Raw genomic sequence first — 23,297 nt, 5'->3', positions numbered from 1 at the left:
GAAAATTAGAAAAATATTTCAAACTGAATAATAAAAATAAAACTGATCAAGTTTTGGGGATACAGCTAAACCAGTGCTTAGAGGAAAATAAAGCTTGACCTCCACACCTCACACTATTTTCAAAAATCAATTCAAGATAGACCACAGACCTACATGTGAGAGATAAAACTGAAGGTTCTAGAAGAAAATACTAGAAACTATTATGACATGGGAGTAGACAAAGATTTCTGGGACAGTACACAAAAGATAAGAATCTTCAAAATAGTGATAAATCAGACTTCATCTAAGTTAAGAACCTTTAAAGACACCATTAAAAAAATGAAAAGGGAAACCGCAGAATATGTGAAACATTACGTATATCTGACAAAGGATTTATATCCAGAATATATGTTTTTAAAACTCCTATGACTCCATATAATAAGATAACCCAATTTAAAAATAGGCTATCTGTGTGAAAAGACAATTCATATTGCCAATAAGCACACGAAAAGGGGCTTATCCCATCAATTATCAGGAATTCAAATTAAAGCCACAATTAGATATCCTAACACATTTCCTGGAATAGCTACAGTTAAGAAGACTGGTAAGACCACATGCAGGCAGAGCAAGTAGAGCAACTAGCTGCAAACATAGCCAGTGGAAATGTAAAATGGTATGACCACTTTGGAAAATGTTTTACCAGTATCTTTTAGACCTGCTGTGTAACTCAGCAATATCACTCTATGCATCTGTCAATGAGAATTGAAAACATGTTTACAAAAAGTCTTATATTCCAATGTTCATACCAGCTTTATTTATATTAGCCCAAATCTGAAAACCCAAAGGCCCATCTAAAGGAAAATGGATAAACAAAATGTGATATAATGTGGAATAATTCCATATAATAGAATAATACTCAGCAATAAAAAAAATGATGAGCTACTGATACATTCAACAACATGGGTAAATCTCATAAATATGCTGAACAGAAGAAATCAGTCATTGAAGAGTTCACATTGCATGATTCAGTTTGCATGGAGAGTTCTAGATGAGAGAAAAAGAATCCATGGTGAAAAATAATCAGAAGAGTAATTAGTTCTGAGAGGTACAGAGTCACTGGGTAGAAGCAAAAGGAAACTTTCTGTAGTGACAGAAATGACCTATCCTATGATAAAAGTGTGAGATACACAAATGTAGGCATTTGTCAGAACATGCCAATTGTACTCAGTATTTACTCATTTCACAATATGTAAATGTTATCTTGTAAAAAGAACTGTAAACATACTGAAGTCTATTATTAGCTTGCTTTTTACAGAGGCATGCATTAGCAATTCTTAAATTACTTTGTGTATTTTGAAGTATACTGAGGAAAATGTAAGCGAGGTTTCTCACTGTTAGAAGTTACCATATCAAAATGGAAATTAGAATGGACACGGAAGTCAATGGACTAAAGTAAGAGAGGTCAATATAAACTCATTTTTCAAAATTATAGACATAAAAAATGCAGATATATGAATACAAAAGTGTGTGAACATGGGCAAGTATGAAACTGTGCAAGTGTATCCCCTCACTCTGTACACCACAGTGGCCTGGGAGCAGTAACAGAAAAATCCATCAGGAGCATAGATCTTTGTTTCTAAATAACATTCTCCACTAAAAGGAATCAGGGCACTCTGGAGAAATAGCTGATTCCAGAATTGGGAAAGGGAGGAGGAGATAAGTCTGGAACATTCATTGTGCCAGAAAGGAAAAAAGTGCTCAGAGAAGGATAGTGACATACTTAAAGGACGCAGGGTGGACAAATCTGAAACAATTTGAGCATTAAAATAAATAACAGAAATGGGTTTATAGTACACTAAGAATCCATACTAAATGTACTGCATGATCCTAAATTAGATTCTGAATCAGGAAAAAAAAATAGCTATAAAGGACATTGAGACAACTGACAGAATTTGAATATGATCTATGGATTGGATAATAATACTGTATCACTGACAAATTTCCTAATTTTTATCATTACACTGGCATTTATAAGAGAATGTCCTTATTCTTAGGAAAGACATACCAAAACATACAGAGATAAAGGGGCATGCCTCCAACTTGCTCTCAAACGGTTCAGGAAAAAAAATGTTTATCTATATGAACATGTAGAGACACTTCTAAATAAATGGAGAGAAAAACTGTAAAGTAATTGAATCTGAGTGAAAGGTATAAAGGAGTTCCTTGTACTATTCTTGCAACTTTTTCTGTAATTTTGAAATTATATCCAAACAAAGTAACAAAAAGAACACATCCAGTTTAACTAGAGTGCCTGCTCTTGAGGCCACACAGTGCAAGGCTCAGAAGCAAGCATGCAAGAGACCATCAATGTTAACTAAAAATGAAATGTACACTTTCTTTAAAAAAGAAGAAATGTAAAAGTAAAAATGAAAAGCATCTCTTTAGTATCAGATTTACATTTTTTCCCATATATCATCAAGTTCCCTCTACTATGTAAGAAATTCTCCATTCTTACTAGGCTTCAGCAATCACTCCTTTAAACTCCAGTGGACTTGCCTGTGACCTTCATTAGGTGCTTATCACATTATTTTGAATTGTTTGTTTTTATGAATGTGTATCCCCTTGCCTAACTGGATTAAAAGCCCTGTGAGGGCAGGAATCACTTATACCAGTTGGTATTTTCAGTAGCTTAATCAGTGTTCTAAACATGCCTTCTAACACAATTAGTTGTTGATATGATTTTTAGCTATCAGTTTAATAAAACTTTATAGAATGATTTCTACTAAAAATGCTACCTGAAGTTTTCTTCCTGTAATTGTTCTAGTTGTAACTGTGCATGGAAAAACTTTTTTGCAACCATTGTATTTGGATCATCAAAAGATCCATCCAACTGGTCAAGTTTTTCATTCATCATCGCATTCTCAGAAACCAGTGAATTCTTTTCATCTTGAAGTGCAGTCACCTAAAAAAAACCCAAATACACAAACATAAGCATCAATAACAAAAAAGCTTGGAGTCCAGAGTTCTGGATTCTAATTCTGACTAACCCATTAAATTAGCTTGGGCAGGATAATTTCTAAGGATCCTTCCAACTCTGGAATTCTTTGTCTAGGAGGTTCCGGTCAAACAGGAGAAATTAAATTCAACTAATATATAGAAAATAGAGTTTACATATATATACATATAAGGAGAATATCTCCAAAATTTTATGCTTGCCTTGGTTCTAAGATGAAAGTGTTTTTAAGTCCCTAAAATTTGAGATACAAATGAATTGCGAAAAATTAATTTGTTCCCATTTTAGTCACAAATTTATTTGTAGGATACTATTACCTAGGTAAGCCAAAATACATTGGTATATGCACAGTTATCATTTTAGTTCATAGTAGAAAATTACCAGTTACACATCAAGTCTTCAGGGCACAAGTACATTATTTAATGAATCAATAACAAAAATCTGAATTAAATTTATTTGTACATTGAGACTGAACCATCATAATATGCTATATGTTAAAATGAACTTTTGTTTACATTTCTACTATAAGAATCTTAAGGGCACAAACTCATATTCTTTTCTGTATCTCAGCCACTTAGGAGTGTACTTCACAGGTTAATAGAAACTTACTGCTTTCATGACAAGGAGATACATGCACTGAATTTAGGAAGAGAACTGTTTCCTTCTATAATCTACCTGGGACAGTTTCCCAGACTTTTGCATTTCTCATTTGGAAGACAATGTCTGTAACTTCCCAGAGTGTATTTAAGGCATATTATGATGGTACACTTAAATTTTTGTGTAGTTTTAAGACTTACTACATAATTTCCACTATGCAACTTCACATAATAGCAATCATATACATATACAAACACACACACAGTGCTATGTGCCAGGCCCTGTTCTAAGTGTTTCATGTATATTAACTCATTTAATCCTCATAATTGCTGAGAGATATACACGATTATCATGTCATTTCTCAAGAGATAATTATAGAGAAATTAAGCGATTTGCCTGAGAAGTTATAACCAGCTAGTAACATGGCCAGGTTCTGAATACAGGTGGCCTGGTTTGAAAATCTACCTCTTTGCCCTAGCCAGGTTAGCTCAGTGGTTCGAGCGTCGGCCCACAGACTGAAGGGTCACGGGTGTAATTCTGGTCAAGGGCAATTACCTTGGTTGCAGGTTCAATACCCCAGTCAGGGCATGTGAGGGAGGCAACCAATTGATGTGTCTCTCTCACATCGATGTTTCTCTCCCCACCCAACTCCCCAACTCCCTTTAAAAAAATTAATGGAAAAAATATCCTTGGGTGAGGATTAACAAAAAAAAAAGAAAATCTACGTCTTTAACCATTAACTAGCTACTATCTCTCATACCAAGTTTACTCTGCTAACATACATGTACAGATGAACACAAGAATTAACACATACATGTTAGCAAAACAAAATTGACACTCACATTTATTGGGGGCTCAAGCACTTCTAAGTACTTCCATCAATCACCTCACTTAACATTCACACCCTATGAAGTAGATACTTTAATTTCACCTTCTTACAAAAGAAAGATCTAAGACCTCATACAAATACAGTAGTTAAAATTCTACAATTAGAATGATCTTTGCAAAGAAGTAGTTAAGCCAGTAATTTTCAACTCTAAGAGAAAAATAATTATGAAATTCATGCTTGAATATTCAAACCTATAATACAGTCTTTTAATGGGCCCTCTATGAAATGAAACCCAACCTCCAATACATTTTGCTAATTACTTAATTAAAATTAAACCCCCGTACACTTAAAAAGGGAACTTTCTTAGATCAGGTTTCTTTCTGCACCTGCATATCCAGTTCCTGGCATCGCTGCCTCAGTTCTTCTTTTTCTGCAAGTGCTTCCTGAAGTTCTTCCAGGGCCCTTTTAAGCTGAAATATAAAATCTCCTAATTCTCAGTAAATCATTGTTTTGATACAAAATGAAAAATATACTTTTATCACAACATGTATGTACACTGATATTGGAAAAGTTTTTTTTAATTTTACCTATTAACAAATAAGTCTTTATTTGTTGTATCTGGTTGGATAATATTTACATAGTCTCATTAACATTTAAGGCTAAGGTCCCATAGAAATAAAATTTTATGTAAATCCTTGTGAAATATTTAACAAGAGTATTAGAGGATACACTGCTTCTTAATTTCATCACAGGAAAAAAAATTAGAACACAAGTTTAAATTTAAATAAAATCTTTTTAGAAAAAGTATTTGAAATATTTCTTCAGATGAATGGTAACACTCATGAAAAACAGATTTCCAAAAACATAACAGGAGAAGTACTAGATGTATTTGCCTCTCCTCTTACCCTTTCCTTTACAACCAGACTGGGTTATTTACAGGCGGACAGAACCTTTTCCCGTAAAAAAATCGTGTAATAGAATTAGGGAAAGGAGACTTAAGTATATGGTTTTTGAGCTGTTTCTTCAATATTAAGAGAGAGGGAAGCAACTGTGACAAAAATTATTTTAGTACATAAGTTCCAACTTAGCAGAATCTTTTTAATTGTCTGCTATTTGTATAACCATATAAAATGGGTCACATATGCATTACAAGTGTCAGAAGGAAGTTTGATACCTCTCAACTCTTCAAACATGATCATAAAACACTATGCAGACCAACAGTACTTATATTCATGAAGGAATGCATAATAATATTCAATTGAGATCTTATAAGAGCGTAAGTTATCTAAACCTTATGGAGGAAAACAATCTTGCATATGTTCTCTGTAAGCTTTCTGATAGTAACTGACAAAGTACTGTATCTTTGCTTTCTGTATCTTCCTCAAAATACTCACCTGTTGCTCTAATTCTCCAACAGCATCATTTGTAGGAGAGCTCAATATTTCTTTACTCATCAACTAGGAAATTAAAATAGTAAATTAAGTACAATAAAGTGATGTTTATACAGTTAAAATGTTTACTTCAAAGGACAGTGAAATACTTTATAGTTTTTCTCTGTCTTATTTGATAACCCTTAGACTATTATTCAAATAAAAATTTTACAAAGGTTTAAGTTAAATAATACAATGTTCAAAGCACGACACTGGTGAGGATATATTTTAAGCAAAGTAAGCAAAGTATGCTTAAAATATGTAGCCATATTGAAAATATTTGTGCACTAAAAAATTATAATCCAAGTTCTAAAAGATGAATGACTAAAGAAAACTGAACATAATAAAAAATGCTTTTTCCATAGCATAAATTAATACTTTTAAAATACAGCCTTTAAATGAGTGATATTAGCAGAATTGTGCACCTGAATACCATATAATTTTGTTAACCAGTGTCACCCCAATAAATTCAATATAAAGGAAAAAGAGTAAATAAATAAAAAATAAATGAGCGATACGGCAAAATTACTAATGTAAAGAGATTTTAAAAGTAGGAGTTATATGAAAAAATTCTGTAAAATAACTATTTTGCATATAAAAGGAAGATTTATTTATGTATAGTGACACTTTGAATTCAAACCAACAATGCAAACTCAGAGTATACAAACTTCTAAAGTACTATATGATGTCTACCTCTATATCATGCCCCTTCCAAACTATGTCTGTCCTCACTAATTCCTCACTCTAATTTCCTGCAGGTCTCCTCTGCTATCTCTGCCTTTTTCGTCTGATTTTAAGAATCAACATGCACCACATGAATTCTGAACCTTTATGGTTCAACTTAGATAACTAGACTGGCTTGAACCCAGACTACTGGCTCCAAAACCTAAGTAAGTATCACCATGTTTGCTTAAAGTTCTAACATTCTGAAAATGCATGATATATATATAGAGAGAGAGAGAGAGATGATATAGATATAGATATATATAGATAAACAGATACATGCATAAAATTTATGTGAAGTTTTATATTGTTTGGTTTAAGATTTTCATATCCATGTGAACATGACACAACTTACCTCTTGAATAGCAGTCATGACCACATGTTGAACAGACTCTTCCAGTGTCATTATATTTTGAATATGTTCTACGATTTAAAAAGAAAAAAATTAGATCTGAAAAAAAATCTACTCTTTATCTACAGTACTTAAGCCACTCAATTAATAGTATAAAAATGCATTTACCACATAATTGTCTATGTAAGTACATTATTTTTCTACAAGAAAGATGTTCATTAAAAACAAATACACAGAATTGAAAACGTTCATATACATATTTTAAATGGTTTATCTACTTACTTATTTACTAATTCTCACCTGAGGATATGTTTTTATTGATTTTAAGAGAGAGAGAAACATCAATATGAGAGAGAAACATTAATTGGTCACCTCTGGTATGCACCCAGACCAGGGATCTGACCTGCAACTTAGGTATGTGCCCTGACGAGGAATCAAACCTGAAACATTTTGGTGTATAGGATGACACTCCAACCAACTGAGCAACCTGGCCAAGGCTAAATGCTTTATTTTAAAAAAGAAAACTTCTAACTTTGTTATAAGGAACAAAAAGGAATAAATTGCAATAATCTTAAAACAATTATAACAATTTCTTCCCTCTTGTTAAAATATTCGGTATTATGGAATAAATTCACATGTATTAAATGAACTCCTAAAATCTTAAGCACAGAAAGCTTCATTTGATCACCTACTTAGTTCATTTCATCTCCTACTTAGTTTATTTCAGGAAGGCTTTCAAAGAAGGAACTTATGTAGCCTCCTGTAAAGCCTGTTCAACATTTACCAAGTGTCATCTCAAGGAGATACTTATGCCTTACCACAAACACACATGCAATAAGTTAAGCTGATACTATCCCAGTAAGAAATGAGGAATCATGAGAAAACATCTTTCACATATTTGCAGACTTAAATCCATTTCAACTGTATGTTTTCTAGCTAAAATAATTTTCTAAAAATTTTAAGGACTTCTTATTTTCTAGTAATTTTATTGTTTTAATGACTCCTCTGGAAAATTTCTAAAGTTCTTTAAATCTTTCTTTTATTTATGAAGTCAAGAACTGGACAAAGATTCAGATTCTGGTATGTAGCTGACCACTAAGTGCTATGAGGGTGGGGAGAGGGAAAGAATTAACTAGAGAATGCACAGGCAGTGGAATGGTTTCTTTTAAATTTTTGGGATAATAGAGTGCTTCCAGTTTGCTAAAACCATCATAAAAATGATCACTTTCCCCACCAAAATATACAGGGTATTTCTTACCAAACTAGTTCATTCTTTCATGATTAAAATTTTGCAATACCTTGGGATCATTCTGAAAATCAAGTTTCCAAAGCATGAAGGCATGGAAACTGCTTTATATTCCAGTTGTGTTTTAATACTCTTTTTAAAGAAACAACTGTGGCTTTGATTCTTTTATTTGTACTAGTTAACATCTGTTCTCTTATCTAATTCCTTCCGCTGTAAGTCAGTTCTTCTATGTCAACCTATGATTGACATTTTAAGCTAGAACTTTCCCTTACATTATAATTTTGTTGCCTCCTACAAATTTTAATGCTTGTATTTTAGTATTTTCAAATTTTAGTATTTTCATAATTTACTTCTAAGCATTACTCAGCAATGTGGTCCTCATATTTTTAAAGGGAAGTCAATTCCTAGATACATAAATAAAAGTTTAGCAAGTAGTAAATATAAAGAAATAGTAGCCATTCTTTATTTATTGATTTCAGAGAGAGGAAGAGAGAGGGAGAGAGATCAATGATGAGAGAGTGTGTCATTGATCTGCTGACTCCTGCATGTCCCCTACTAGGGACTGAGCCCAAAGCCCAACGCATGTGCCCTGACCAGGAATCAAACTGTGACCTCCTGGTCACAGTTTCATAGGTCAATGCCCAGTCACTGAGCCATGCTGGCCAGAATCCTGTGCCTTTTTAAATGCCCTGAAGTCTTCTGACCATTGGTAAACAGATGTTATATGTAACCAGTAATTGAAATAGAAATAAAACATTAATAAAATAAAAAATTAAAAAGATCAAAATAATAGAAAGTTGCTAAGTTAAAAATAAGCTATTTGTCAATTTTTAATTAAACATTTACAGAAGTTTTAACTTCACATTCCTTACTTTTATGAAAAAAACCAATAGATAGATCTTTGACATTATCTGTGAAAAATAAAAGCCTCTATAAAGGTACTGACATGCCCTAGAAAAAATAACTAGTTAATGATAGAGATGGATGAACTAATATCAAAATTTCCAGATACTCAATCCCTTTTCATTGATAAACAATTATTTCACATATTTTATTTTTCTCCTTCTTGAATTTGTTTTTATTGAATTTATCCTGTCTCATATGCTCTCTTCTTTAATTAGATAACATGGAATATGTTTTCTAAGGTCCTGGCTTAAAATATTTTACAAACTTAAGTACCCAACATTTGGTTTTAAAGGTAATGCACTAAGGCCTAATTTGGTCAAATCATGCAAAAAGCACCAGCATAAAAAATGTTACCACCTAGACCGACGCAAGCCCTTGTGGCAAGTAGATCCTGGTCTGCTCAGTTCATCATTTTATTCACTATATTCAACCAAAAATGATCTTTTTGTACTCAGTAGAACATGGATCACTGTGTTTGTTTATATCAATATAATACACAAATTCCATTTATATCATTAAACTTTTATTTGGAGGATACATTGGACAGGCATTCATTCTTCTGAAGAGCCAAATACCATCTAAAGAAGCCTGGATTATAATTTAATACCTGAATATTTATTTATAAAAATCTGAATCAACCTAAGGTTCTAGATCTTACAAGTAAAAAAGATAATGTATCAAACAAGTAAGTACAATTTTTACTGATTATCCACTAAGTCTTAAGCATTGAATATAGTAAATTAAACTAATTAAATTAAAATGCATTATTTAGCCACTAAATATGAATCTCAAAATCCAGGTATAATTATGATACTCGAAACTGGTCACTTTTTAGTGGCAGAGCTGCGCTAGAATTCAGATCTCCTGGCTTCCATTTTAGGGTGCTTTCTGTCAACCAGTAATAACACATTTAAGTCCTACTTTCTACAGCAACATAGGTTGTTTCTAGAAAGTACATATTCTCAAATGAATGAAATTCACTTACCTTGCTTCTTTTCACAGTTGACTGCACAACCTAAAATAAGCTGCAGTAACCTCCCAAGCTCCACAGAATCTGAATTTTCAGTTATTCGGTTTAAATCAGGAATAAGTTCTTCAGAAATCTGTTGCCCCAAAAACTGCAATATTGAAACAATAAATTAGATCATTCATTTATGTAGGCTACGAAAAATTTACTACATTTAATTATTATTAGAAAAATAAATTTTAAATAGGTTCTTACAATGACTCAGATAAATTAAAAAATGATAAACCCAAAATTATTGACTAAAACCAGTTAGTAAAGTTCAAGCCACCTCTCAAAATTTTGAGTAACTAACCAAAAGGAACTAAAATCCTTTTGTACCAAATATCCTTTGAGCCCACTGTCCAAAAGGGATTGTTTAAGAAACCCCTGGCCTGATCTATTATGACAAAACTTAGGCCTTTTCATTAAAAAATAAATAAATAAATAAAAATATTATGTTAGCCAAAGAATATTCATGGTATTTTGATGGACAACCTAATGAATTAATCTTTCATTTTTTAGCTTATTAAGAGTTTTTGTGGCAATAGAAAAAGCTTCAAAATGAGTTTCAGGTGTAAATAAATTGAAAAATTTCAGTCTTAAAATTATTTGGAAGAAATTATAAGTTTAACTATGACAACTTTAAAAAAATAAAAACATAATTTTTTAATGGCAATTGCTACCATTTCCAAACATTAAGCAATAAATCTTTTTATATCAAATAATCCTACCAGGGAACTTAAGATGCTGAATAATAATAAAAATATAACCCTACTTAAATAATGTGCTAGCTTATGGGAGTTTATTATTACTTTCATTTTTCCCCCAATTCATTTGCACAGGCATAATTTCACAGTATATTTTTGCTATTGTTTGCACTGGAAACAACTATCAAAATAATGCTTTAAACATAAAATAATTTCAAATTAATTGTAAGGTCTACTTTATGGCATTGCCTAAAATCAAATAATATAAATGGAATTCTATTTCAAAATATAATCAATTTAAAGAGTATCAATATAGAAGCAACACTGCCCAGCTGGTGTGGCTTAGTGGTTGAGTATCGAGCCATGAACCAAGAGATCATGGGTTTGATTCCCAATCAGGGCACATGCCCTGGTTGCTGGCTCAGGAGGCGTGCAGGTGGCAGATGATTGGTAATGTTTCTCTCTCATTGATGTTTCTATCTCTCTATCCCTCTCCCTTCCCCTCTCTCTAAAAATCAATAAAAACATATTTAAAAAAAAAAAGCAAAATTATTTCCCAAATCAATATATTAAGTTTAAGCCTGTTTATGTTCAAAAAATTTGAATGTTCTAAAAGTGGCAAAAACATACACATTCCAGTTATGAATTATTTTCCAGCAAAATGTTATAAAGAAAAAGCCAAGTCACTTTTTTTTTATCCTCACCTGAGGATATTCTTTCCATTGCTTTTCAGAGAAAGTGGAAGGCGGGGAGAGAGAGAGAGAGAGAGAAAAACACATCGACTGCCTACCCCCACATGTGCCCTAACCATGGCTGGTGATTGAGCCTACAACCAAGGTATGTGCCCTTGGCTGGAATCAAACCCAGGACCCTTCCGTCCGTAGGCTAATGCTTTAACCACTGAGCCAAACTGGGTAAGGCAAGCCAAGTCATTTTGCAGTGTCTTATAATTATCACATACATTTTGTATTTAAACAAAGTCAGATGTTTTTCATACCTCACTGTAATAACTCATAATTCCTTGAAGTACCTTCTTTAAATTACTAGCCTAATGGGGAAAGAAAGAATAATTAAATAATTTGATATTAATAATAAATGTATGACAAGGTGAAAGACAATAAAAACTACCCCAATAAAACAACAAAAATACTACATGTTAGAGTTCTACAAATATAAGTACATGATAATTTTTAAACACTGAAGTGCTAATCAGTTTGCCTGAAAGAAAAAAAATGTCTGCATGCTTACACAGTTTAACCAGGTGATTCTATTTAAAGTGAGAGAGAATGAAGTACCAACTTTAAAGATTGAATATGTCCACATTCAGTCCTGAATGAGTAACAGGTCTAGACTTATTCTCCTGACACAAAAAACTAGAAAACAGGAGAAACTACAAGGATCAATTGTTTTCAAGCTTTACCTAACAGTCAATATAGAACTCTATTTTCTGAAAGAAGGAAAACAAAAAAAGATGAGCCCTATATCCAAGATTTCTTTCTGGAGGCAATTTTTACACCACAGCACAGGGCAGTGGAAACTAAACAAAGCTTGATGTTCTTGTTGAAGTGAGGAAATAGAGAACAGAAGTTCATGAAGGTCAAGGAAGTTAGAATTTTCCGGACATACAAATGAAGAAGTGAGAGCTATGGAGGAAAGAACTCCAGAAATCTGTATAATGGTTCCTTTGACTCTATGACTGAATACTAATTCGTATGTGCATGAATGAAAGTCAATGAAATTAAACAAAACTAATTTCTAAGGAAAGAACAGTCCGGAAACTACAAACTGAAAAATTTCCAATGATTATACAAGCCAGAAATTGTAGAAATTCCCACCAGCCAAGGTGAAGAGACTACAAACAAGCATTTACTGACAACCCTTAAAAGATCACAACTTAGTAGTGGGTCTAACCTAGCCCTAGAGAATCTGCTTTCCACACCTCAAAACCTTCAAAGGATCAAACTGATTCACAAGTATCTTAACTGCCCGCAAGAACAAAGTCCAATGCTCTATAAAAGAATACAAAATTCACTGTCTAGCACTAAACAAAATTCACACTGTCTAGCATCCAATAAAAAATTACTACACATGTAAAAAAGCAGGAAAATGTGGACCATAATGAGGACAAAATTCAGTCAATAGAAACAGCCCAGAAATGAGAAATGAAAGAATTAGAATATGATGTTAAAACTGCTAGTTTAAAAATGTTCAAGGATTTCAACGAAAATATGGGTATAAGAAATGGAAAGGTTTGTTGTTTTTTTTTTTAAAGAACCAAGTAAAGAGCTGTTCACTGGATAAAAAAGCAAAGACTCACTCAACTATTAGGTGTCTACATGAAACACTTCTAATATAAAAACATAGAGATTAAAAGAATAGGAAAAGGTATATTTTAAAGCAAAATATAATCACAAAACTGAAGTGGCTACATTAGCATCTGACAAATTAGACTTTAGAACAAGGAATATTATAAGGGATAAAGAAAGGCATATCATAACGATTAATAGATTCAATAAGACATAAAAAATTCACGTAGATAAACCTAATAATACAGATTCAAATTATATGATTTAAAAATTAACAGTATTTAAAGGAGAAACTGACAAATCCACAATCATCATTAGAGATTAAAGGAGTCCTTCTACCTTGACAAAATAATCAGGTAAGAAATCAATAAAGATATAAAAGATGCAAACAGTATTATCAACAAACCTGACAAAATTTGTAGAACTGCAGAATACATGTTATTTTTGAGTGTACATGGAATATTCACCAGGACAGACCATATGTTAGGTCATAAGTCCAGTAAATTTAAAGGAATTTTTTAATGGAAAAAAAACTTTCCATTTCTTATTTCCATATTTCTTAATATCAAAATAGAATTAGAAATTAAGAAATTTTTTAAAAGTTACTTAAAAACCCTAAATCTTTATAATTTAAAATACTGTTTCTAATTAACCATGGATCAATGGAAAAATACAAGGGAAATTACCAAATATTTTGAAGTGATTGAAAATCAAAACACAGTATGTCAAAATGTGTGAAGTATGGCTAAGGCAATGCTTAATATTGGGGGGAAAAAGGCCTAAAACTGATGATGACTTAAGCTTCCACCTTAAGAAGCAAGAAAAAGAAGTGCAGAGTATAAGTAGAAGAAAGGAAATAAAAAATATTAGAGAGAAAAATCAATAAAACAATACATAAGTTAGCTCTTTGGAAAAAGATCAGTAAAATTCAAAAAGATTGAGCCAGACTTATGCAAGACAAAAATACAAAACACATAAATTACAATATTAGGAAAGAAAGAGGAAACAAACAATTCAAACATCCATCAATAGGTAATGAAATACTACTCAGCAAATAGAGAAATCTACTGTTAATACAACTAACATGGATGAGTCTCAAAAACATTATACTGAGTAAAAGGTGCTAGAGACAAAGAGTATGTCACATTTGATTCCATTCATATGGAACTCTAAAAATGAAACCCGTAGTGACAGAAAGCAGATTTGTGGCCACCTGGGGCAAGGTAGGAATAAGGATTAACTGGGAAGAGCTAAGCACATGTTTTAGATTGATAAAAATTTCCTGTATCTATCTATGATGATGGTTACACAGGACTGTACATGTACCAAAACTCAAACCCTATACAACAAATGCAACCTTAAGTTAATTTTTTAAAAAGATTTATTTGAGCTTAGTACTAATTTTAGAACCAATGTTTGGATCAAGTGATTCTTCCATTCATTCTGCGTACCTTTATTCTCCAGTTGTCGCCAATATCCTCCTTAATTCGGCTTAACCAAGATTCATTAAACCACGCCACATCACTGGAACAAAAATACAAATGCTAAACATTAAAATGTTTTTATTACATGTAAAATACCAAATTAAACCAACAGAGAAAGTTATTTCATATCTTAAAGCTTGTCCTTAATAAGAATAGTACATACTATTTAAAAGAAGCACTAAGTTTTTTGCTTTCCTAAGGATTTATTTAGGAACTTCTCATAATAAACTACGTTAAGTCATTCACATCTTCAATTTAAGAAACATTTATTAAATATGTCTTAACAGGCACCCTGATAGCAGGAAGATGTAAAAGTCCCTATCCTAAAGGAGAGAAAAAAAGAGAAAACCAGTTTTTAATGTCTACTATGTTTCAAGCACTGTGCTTGATGTTTTTTCATATTACTTCATTTAAATGTCACATTAACTTGGGCAAAGGATCTATTATTTCCAATCTTACTCTTCAGGGAACTGATGATAAGAGAACCGAATTTGCCCCAAGTGAAATCAGTATCTGGCAAAGCCCCAAATAAATTTGATTGTAACTGAATAAAATGGGTAATAAGAAATCTACAAGGACACATTTAATTTTAAACTTATTAAGCAAAGTCCTATTGATATTAAAGATCAACATAAAAAACTGCTATATCAAATATTTATGTATTAAATAAGATCTTAAAGAATGACATTTGAAACCAATCAGGGTGTGAACAAACAAAATATTTAGGAAACACCTTTAAGAAAACAAGGGAGTAAGGCATATTTCAGAATGACAGCCTCCCTGCCAAAATGTTAACATGTTAAGCCTGTCTCTTAAAATGTTAATCTTCAATTAACTATAAAATGTGTCTATTTAAATTAGACCATTTTGACCATTCCAAGTAATCAGAATTTTGATATTGTTCTGTTTTTCTAAGAGTGGTAAAGAATTTTTTCTAACCCATCTATGGGAGTTTTCAATCACAACAAACCTTTACAAAACGATAGCAACAATTAAATAAGAAAATCTCTGACTATAAAACAATGTAGCAGAGATAGGATTGTGGTCTCATTGAAGATATATTATCATGAAAGTAAGCTAATACAAAATCAATGACTATTAATAAATAAATTATGACTACAGAATTGGCCATGTTTTTTCTAAAGGGCACAGCACACACTGTAGATGTCAAAACCTTAATCCTTATACAATGTGTTTTGCAAAAATCAGGAAATAATGGAGTTAAGAACTTTTGATATTATGGGATTAAATATAATGGGCCAAACCCAAAAAGACTCACTTTATTAACATTCTCCAGCATTTGTGACTTCAAATTTCATTTATACAACATTTCATTATTGGTGGATTCATACCTTTACTATTAGTTCAAATATAGATTTTAAAATTTAATATTTTGTCTAAATCTATATTTTGTATGCATTGATACCTTCAAATGACAATAGTATAACTGGAGGAAACATTATAAGCAATTATATACCATTCCTTTAACCTGTTCTTTTCAGTTACTATAACTTTGTGAATGTGATCAGAACAAGTTTAAAATTAACATCTGTGGAAGAGATAAGAGTCCTGATTGCTCATTAAGATATATCTTTATAAACAAAGAATAATCAATTGTTACACTTCTTTGTTCCCTAGATGTCAGAATGCCTTGGTACCATGTGCTTGTCATCACTGAATAGAATAAAGTTTCAATAGCCTTTAGAATACAAGTCTAAGTTTTCTTCCTTGGTATTGGGTTTACAATTCTTTCAGGAAGAGCTGGGAACACTACTTACATCTGATGGAGAACTTGTGCCATGGCAACTCCACTAGTCAGCTGTTTCACATCTTGACAAGGTGCAGGGGTATTGAATGTCTGCAGCTAAAATGACATAAAGCAAATGACTTTACTTCCTCTTTATACCTACATGGTAGCATTACCATCCTCCCTTCAAAAAAAAAAAAAAATATATATATATACACACACATATATATGAACATTAGAGATAAAAATAGCTAAAAAACTGACGTGTTTTGTTTAAATTCAGGCCCTGCCAAATAAGTGAAACTATACTAACAAGTTTCTGTGGCTGTGTAATATTTTTATAAAAATAAACACTTAACATTTCATAAAAATGTTACACTTAACATTTCATAAAAATATACCTAAAACTCATATATATTGATGTCATGTATGAAGTACTTCAGAATTTCTGAAAGCCACATATAGAACTCTTAAGTATAGTCTGTGTTTTGTCTCGTTTTTGGAGAATAACATCAGAAAATGAATTTCAAGATAACCTAACATTTACAAGTGAAAATTTCACTCATATCATTAGGTAGGAAAACAAGTCTAGAAATATCAAGTCTAAAACTACTACACAGTTTACCAATGAACTCTAAAATATGGCAGGACTTCTGTCTGCTGCTCAACAATTAGCCTTAGGACATGAACAGACCAAAGCCCATCTACAATGTCAAGTTGTTTCTATTTTAGTTTTAGATATTACAACTTTTCAAAGCTCTATTTGTTAAACACTCATGTACATAATAAATAGAAAAATGAAATAGTGGCACATTTTTCTAATAAGCAAACATAAGATAGAAAAATTTTTAAAAAGCAAATTGGCCGTGGCTGGTGTGGCTCAGTTGGTTAGAGCATCATCCCAAATACCAAAAGGCTACCAGTTCGATTCCTGGTCTGGGCACGTATGGAAGGTAACCAATCGATGCTCTTTCTCACATCGATGTTTCTCTCTCTCTCTCTCTCTCTCTCTCTCTCTCTCTCTCTCTCTCTCTCTCCCCCCTTCTCTAGTATCAATAAGCATATCCTTGGGTAAGGATTTAAAAAAAAAAAAAAAAAAGCAAATTATAACGGAGCAAAAATGGATTATATACTTTCTAGAAATCTAATCTCAGCCCATAATGATCTTAAATGAAATACACTATGATTGATTTTTTTCCCCCACACATGTTCATCTACTTTACTATTCAATTATAATTCCTTAGTCTACCACTTACCTTAATCCAATAAAATTCCCTCCAACCATAATTTACCTTTAGTGGTTTTGTATATTTTAAGATTCTACAAGTCTGTCTCTTATCCTAAGACAACATGGAAGAATGGCATAGACAAACTAAACCTAGCCATAGTTACTTTCAAAGTACACAGAGATACTTTACTGAGCTCCTACTCTATATGGGGCACTGTAGTATAGGATGGTTTTACAAAGGAAAATCACCACATTTCTACCCTCAAGTAGCCTAAATCAAGAGATAAGAAGAGGAGGTAAAAAACACAAATCATTTTTAGGAAATACCATTTGTAGTTCCTTGATTGTAGTATGCCCAAAGTGTTGTAAAATATACCAGTCAACTAATCTAATTAGGACTTGTATTTAGGAAACACTTCTTTAGAGATGATTCCTGGATGAAATGTCTTCAATAATGAACGGGTTAGGGGGAGGAAAACTTCAGAAAATAGGAACATGATAAAAGCACAAGTACATGAAAAGAGATGGTATTTTTAGGTAACATGCAGTTCAGTATTACTGGATTTCCAGTGCAGAGAAGAATGGGGGCCTGGCCAGTGTAGCTCAGTGGTTGAGCATTGACCTATGATCTAGGAGATCACAGTTCGATTCCCTGCCAGGGCATATGCCTGGGTTGAGGGCTCAATTCCCAGTAGGGGGTGTACAGGAGGCAGCTGATCAACGACTGTCTCATCATTGATGTTTCTGTCTCTGTCTCTCCCTCTCCCTTCCTCTCTCTGAAATAAATAAAGCTAACTAAAAAAGGAAAAAAAATAAAGGATGGGGAAGGGGTGACAACCAAGGGGGTTAAAAAAACCAGTCATGAGTCAGGACTCTGAAGGGCCATGACAAAAAGCTTGGACTTATCCTTAATGGTATCATTGATATAATGGAAAACAGCAGAATAGCTTCTACTTCACAAGATGGTTGTGAGAATTAAATGAATTAGCAGTGTACTCAAATTAGTGCCTGGCACATGGTATATGCTCAACAGCTGTTAGCACATTTGCTATGAGTCAGTTTCTGAAAAGTGTGGGGACTAAGAATGATGTGTATCACAATCTCTCCAGACATATTAAATCAGAAAATCTTCAAGTGATTCTCATGCACATTAGTTTTTTAGAAACATTACTCTAGGTGATGAAGAATCACTTAAGAGTAATAAGGAAGAGAGTGACATCTTTGGTATGTTTTAGATAGTAGCAATAGTGAAACAGAGAATGGAGGAGAGTATTGTAGTGTGCACAAGATAGTTAATAAAATGGATAGCCTAGAGATAATTAGGGTAATGCTGACTGAGAGGACAGGATGAATTCATGGAATATTTAAAATATAAAATAAAAAGAATTTTGCAATTGGGTGGGTATACAGGGAAAAGATATCCCAGGGTTTAGAGAATCTTTAAAAGATAAAGTGCGGCTCCCACTTTTCAACCCTTCCTACTTACATTTCACATCATTAACTTTTTACAAAATGGATATGGTTAGTGATTTTCAAAGAACAATTTCAGAGACACAGAACATTAGGCAAAATAGCACAGAAATATGTAAAAGGAGAATATATACTAAGTAGGTGCCCAGCTGCCCACCATACCCAGATGAAAATCAATTTCTCAAAAAGATAGACTCATGGACACAGACAATAGTCTGGTGATTGACAGAGGAAAGAGGGCTGGGGAGGAAGAAGGTAAAGGGGGGATAAATGGTGATAGAAGGAGACTTGACTTGGGGTGGTAAACACACAATACAATATACAAGTGATGTATTGTAGAATTGTACACCTGAAACCTGTATAATTTTACTAACCAATGTCACCCCAATAAAGTCAATGAAAAATAATTTTTTTTAAAAAGATCAATTTATCCTTCTTACATCCACAGAATTGGAGTGTCTCTTGGAAGTTGTTATACTAGCTGCAAAATAAATTAGATCACAGAGAATGTAATTTCATTTGGCTAAATTGAAAGGCTTTATAACCAAGAAGAGTGAATGAATTAAAAAGCTCAGTGGGGGGAGTGAGGCCAAAGCACAGAGACAAAAGAAAATGTATTCACTCACATTACTCTTCACAGAGGTGAAGAGGCAAACATCTTTTTAGTGAGTGACCCAAAATGGACAGACAGAGGGCTCCCATCACTAAACAGTGTTCTGGCAAATAACCATCTTACTTCCTTCTTTGTTTTTAAATAAAGCAAAAAATAAATGTGGAAATGCTGTTCCTGAACTGCTTCAATGTAAACATCACAGTAATCAAGGAAGAAAAGAAAAAGGGGGGTTTTCACAACTGACAGCTAACAAAAACTCAAGCTTGAGGCAACTCTATTCTCACATTCTCCTCCTCTAGCTGCTTATTTCAGAAAGATCATTGTATTGAGTTTTAAGTTCTTCATAAAAATGTTTCAGCCTTTAACTAACAAAGGTTAATTTGCCTGTCAAAGTCAAAGAATGCAAGAACTAATGGAACCATTAAAAAAAAATCTGTTTCAGACCCCCAATTTTATCAGTGAAAGTAAATTCCAAAGATTTAAAATTTCCAATTCAGAGTCAAGAAGCAATTAAATTTATCTTCATACAACTACTTCATACTCTCATACACTCCTTCCACCATGTAAATGATGCCCAAATTTATCTTTCAGCCCTGAATTTTTTGCTAAGTAGCAAGCAGTATAACATTTCTAAGTAATTATTTCATGAGTTACAAAAATCATAAAATCTAACTTTTTTATAACTGCCACAAGAGGCATCTCTTCACCTAATCAGCTTTTCTTGATGACTTCTCTAATTCTGTTAATGACAGCTCTACTGTCTTCCAACAACGTCTAGCACTGAAAGAATACAATTTACCACCAACTGTCTGCTCACCTCCATCATTTGGCTCCATCAAAACTTTTTTATCTTATATCTCCTACTATTTAGCATGGTAGGAAGCACATTAAGAGAGCATGAATATCATGACAAACATCTTCCACTACCTCTTTTCAATCTATTGCCAAAGGAGACCATTTACATTAGCACTGGGGTTTCTTCCCTGTGTTTGGAAAACTCACTTCCCCTGATTTCTACTTGCCAAAATCCATTAATACTCTATGATAAAGTTAAAAATTGACCTCAGGTATCTACAAAAACCTACATACTTAATAGTGAAATGCTGCATGGTGAAATACTGGTCTCTGAGGTCAGGACCAAGGTAAGGATATTTACTATTACCACTGTGATTCAACCTTGTACTGGAGATCCCAGGCAGTTCTTAATCCTGGGGATAGAGCAGAAAACAGGTCAGACAAGGGCTCTGACCCCAAGGGACAAAGAGAATGACTTCAAAAATTATTAAGTGATACAGGCACAAAAGAAAGGGATTAACAGATTACAGTGGGATGGGAGTGGGGACAAGTAAGTCACTCACTGTCACAGAGTCTCTCTGAAAGATGACGACAGACACAGAACTAAATGGTAAGAAGCAGCCAGCCATTGAAAGACCTAGGAAAAATATTCTAGGTAGAGAGAGAAGAAGTTAAAAAGCCTGATATATTAAAGGTTTATGCTGCTTGTACAGTTTTTAAGAAGTTTTGCCTTCCACTGTAAAAACACACAGCTTTGCCAACCACTCCAATTAAAATGGAAAGTTCTTTAATTATTCTTGGTATCTGTCTCCCTCAGTGCCTTATACAAAGTAGGAGCTCAATAAATGCTGATTAACAGAAGGGACATGGTCACATGATACTTAAAAATACTGCAATACAATTCAAGAAAACCCTATGCTTCTCCACCACTTGATATTTAAGTCAACGACATCATAAAGACTAGTTTACTACTTAAGTCAGAGGTGTAGTGCAATAGTGTAACAGAATGGGATACACCCTTTAATTAGTAATTTGTTTTAACAAAACACATCATTAAAAGTAATGTTGCCTTGTTTCATGACAGCCTTAAATATAGTACCTAATACTTATTTTAAATGAAAATACAGATGAACAGTTAGCTAACTGCTTCAACTCAGAAGCCCTGGATACTTGCATTACACTTAAAGCAAGCTATTTACCTCCAAAGTGTAAAAGTTGCTTTAAATTATGATTATTTTCAATACACCTCACACAGTGCCAGAAACCTTGCCTGATTTCTCATTCTTTTGAATTACATGCATTAGATCTCTTAGGAGTCTCAACAACCAATTATCACCTCCTGATCCAGTCTGTTTACATTCCATTTTGCACACACTACCCTACACAAAACTAAACAACTGGTTTGGGCATGTGCGTCATTAACAACACCTGGTGGACCATTGAGCACCAACTTTGCTCAACATGGGTTAGAAATCACATCATGCCAGATCTCTGATAGCTGAGCACCTCCAAAAGGTGAGACATCATTTTGAGGATGGGAATACTGGGGACAGATCCTGCTTGCCCAAACCCAACACAAATTAACAGGAATACTAAGCATGGCTGAAGTACAACCAGAAATGCCAAGTCTTTTTTAAGTAAAACGCTCGTCTTTTAGAGAAGGCAGCGAGAAAAAGGGAATAGGAGCCCCCAGCCTCAATATCTTTTTCTCCACCTAAGAAATGCGTGTAAACATCTAAGTGGCTTCTACAAAATCGGGTGCCCAGGTGTGGAGGAGTAGCACTGATCCATCCAGGCACTAAAACCACCTTCTGGCCACCTGTGCAGATGTACAGCAAGGTGGCTGAGGTGGAAGAGAGGTTTTCCGAGGGGTCTGGACTCCCAAGGGGCACAAAGGTCCCCGTGGGAAAGCTGTACAGCAGATGGAAGGTGGGCGAGTCTGCGATCCAGAAGTCCAGGGCTTGGACGCCAGGCAGGGGAAAATGGGACAGAGGAGCCAAGGGTTTGGGCGCCTGGCTCCAGCCACAGCTGTCAGGAAGGAGCGTGATCACGGGTTTAAGACTAGCCTCCTCCGTCCGGCTCCCCGAGTTCCCTGCCCCCCTCACACACTCACACACACCTGCCCGGCGACCCGCAGGTGGCACTCTCGCGGTCAAGGGCGCCAGAAGGCGCGGAGGGCAATGCGCCACGTCCGCGGTGCAGCTGGCCCGGGTCGTCCTCAGGCTCACCAGGGGACACCCGGGGCCCGGGGGCACCTCGCCGCGGCCCCCGGCCCCCACCGCCGCGTCCTACTCACCCAGATGATGAGGCTGTCGCACAGCTGTAGCCCGGACTGCGGAAGCGGCTGCGTCTCCTCCATGGCCGCAGGTGATCCCGCCGCCGACCCCGACACCTTCCCCCGCCCTCCTTCAGGAGCCGGCGTCGACGACCAGCTCGCCCGCCAGGAAAGCTCGGTAGCCAGGCCCAACGCCCGCGCCGCTCACGCGCGAAAGCCTCGCGCCGCAGACGTCGCCGGCGTAACCCCCTCCTCGCCCCTACCCCGGCCCCGCCCCTCCCGCTCCGCCGTTCGCCCCCTCCCCCGTCAGGCCCCGGCTGCTAGGCGCCGCACCTGAGCCCCGCCTTCTCCGGCCCCTCCCTCCCCCTCCCGCCCCTCCTTCCTCTTCTGCACACCTCTCCCCGCCGCGCTGAGTGACCTGGGCGCGCGCCAGTCACTACCAAGGTGGAAGCCCGCGAGGGGCGGGAGGGGCGGAGAGGGGCGGGAAGAGCGCGAGTAGGTTGCGCAGGGCGGACGCGCCCCCTGGGGCTCTGGCCAATCAACGTGAGACAAGACTGTGCGTCGGGCGCGGACCCCAGCGAGCGGGCCGGA

The 23,297-nt window shown here is 34.8% G+C and overlaps 1 protein-coding gene across 1 annotated transcript in view; it reads right to left on the bottom strand.

Annotated features, from left to right (window-relative positions):
• The window catches only part of HOOK1 (hook microtubule tethering protein 1), a 47,428-nt gene extending 24,436 nt beyond the window's left edge, over window positions 1–22,992 (bottom strand). The window contains exons 1-9 of the mRNA XM_081145763.1: window positions 22,728–22,992; window positions 16,357–16,442; window positions 14,546–14,618; window positions 11,786–11,836; window positions 10,061–10,193; window positions 6,927–6,994; window positions 5,813–5,875; window positions 4,805–4,888; window positions 2,775–2,941 (exon numbers count right to left, since the gene is read on the bottom strand). Coding sequence (XP_081001889.1) covers window positions 2,775–2,941; window positions 4,805–4,888; window positions 5,813–5,875; window positions 6,927–6,994; window positions 10,061–10,193; window positions 11,786–11,836; window positions 14,546–14,618; window positions 16,357–16,442; window positions 22,728–22,790 — 788 coding nt within the window. The 5' untranslated portion in view covers window positions 22,791–22,992. The remainder of the gene's footprint in view (window positions 1–2,774; window positions 2,942–4,804; window positions 4,889–5,812; window positions 5,876–6,926; window positions 6,995–10,060; window positions 10,194–11,785; window positions 11,837–14,545; window positions 14,619–16,356; window positions 16,443–22,727) is intronic.
• Between the last annotated feature and the right edge of the window lie 305 nt (window positions 22,993–23,297).

This window comes from Miniopterus schreibersii (assembly GCF_964146895.1).
Source record: "Miniopterus schreibersii genome assembly, chromosome: 8".
In the NCBI taxonomy this organism is placed as follows: Eukaryota; Metazoa; Chordata; class Mammalia; order Chiroptera; family Miniopteridae; genus Miniopterus; species Miniopterus schreibersii.
Note: the sequence above shows the minus strand (reverse complement) of the source record. Positions and strands in the feature narration are given on the sequence as shown.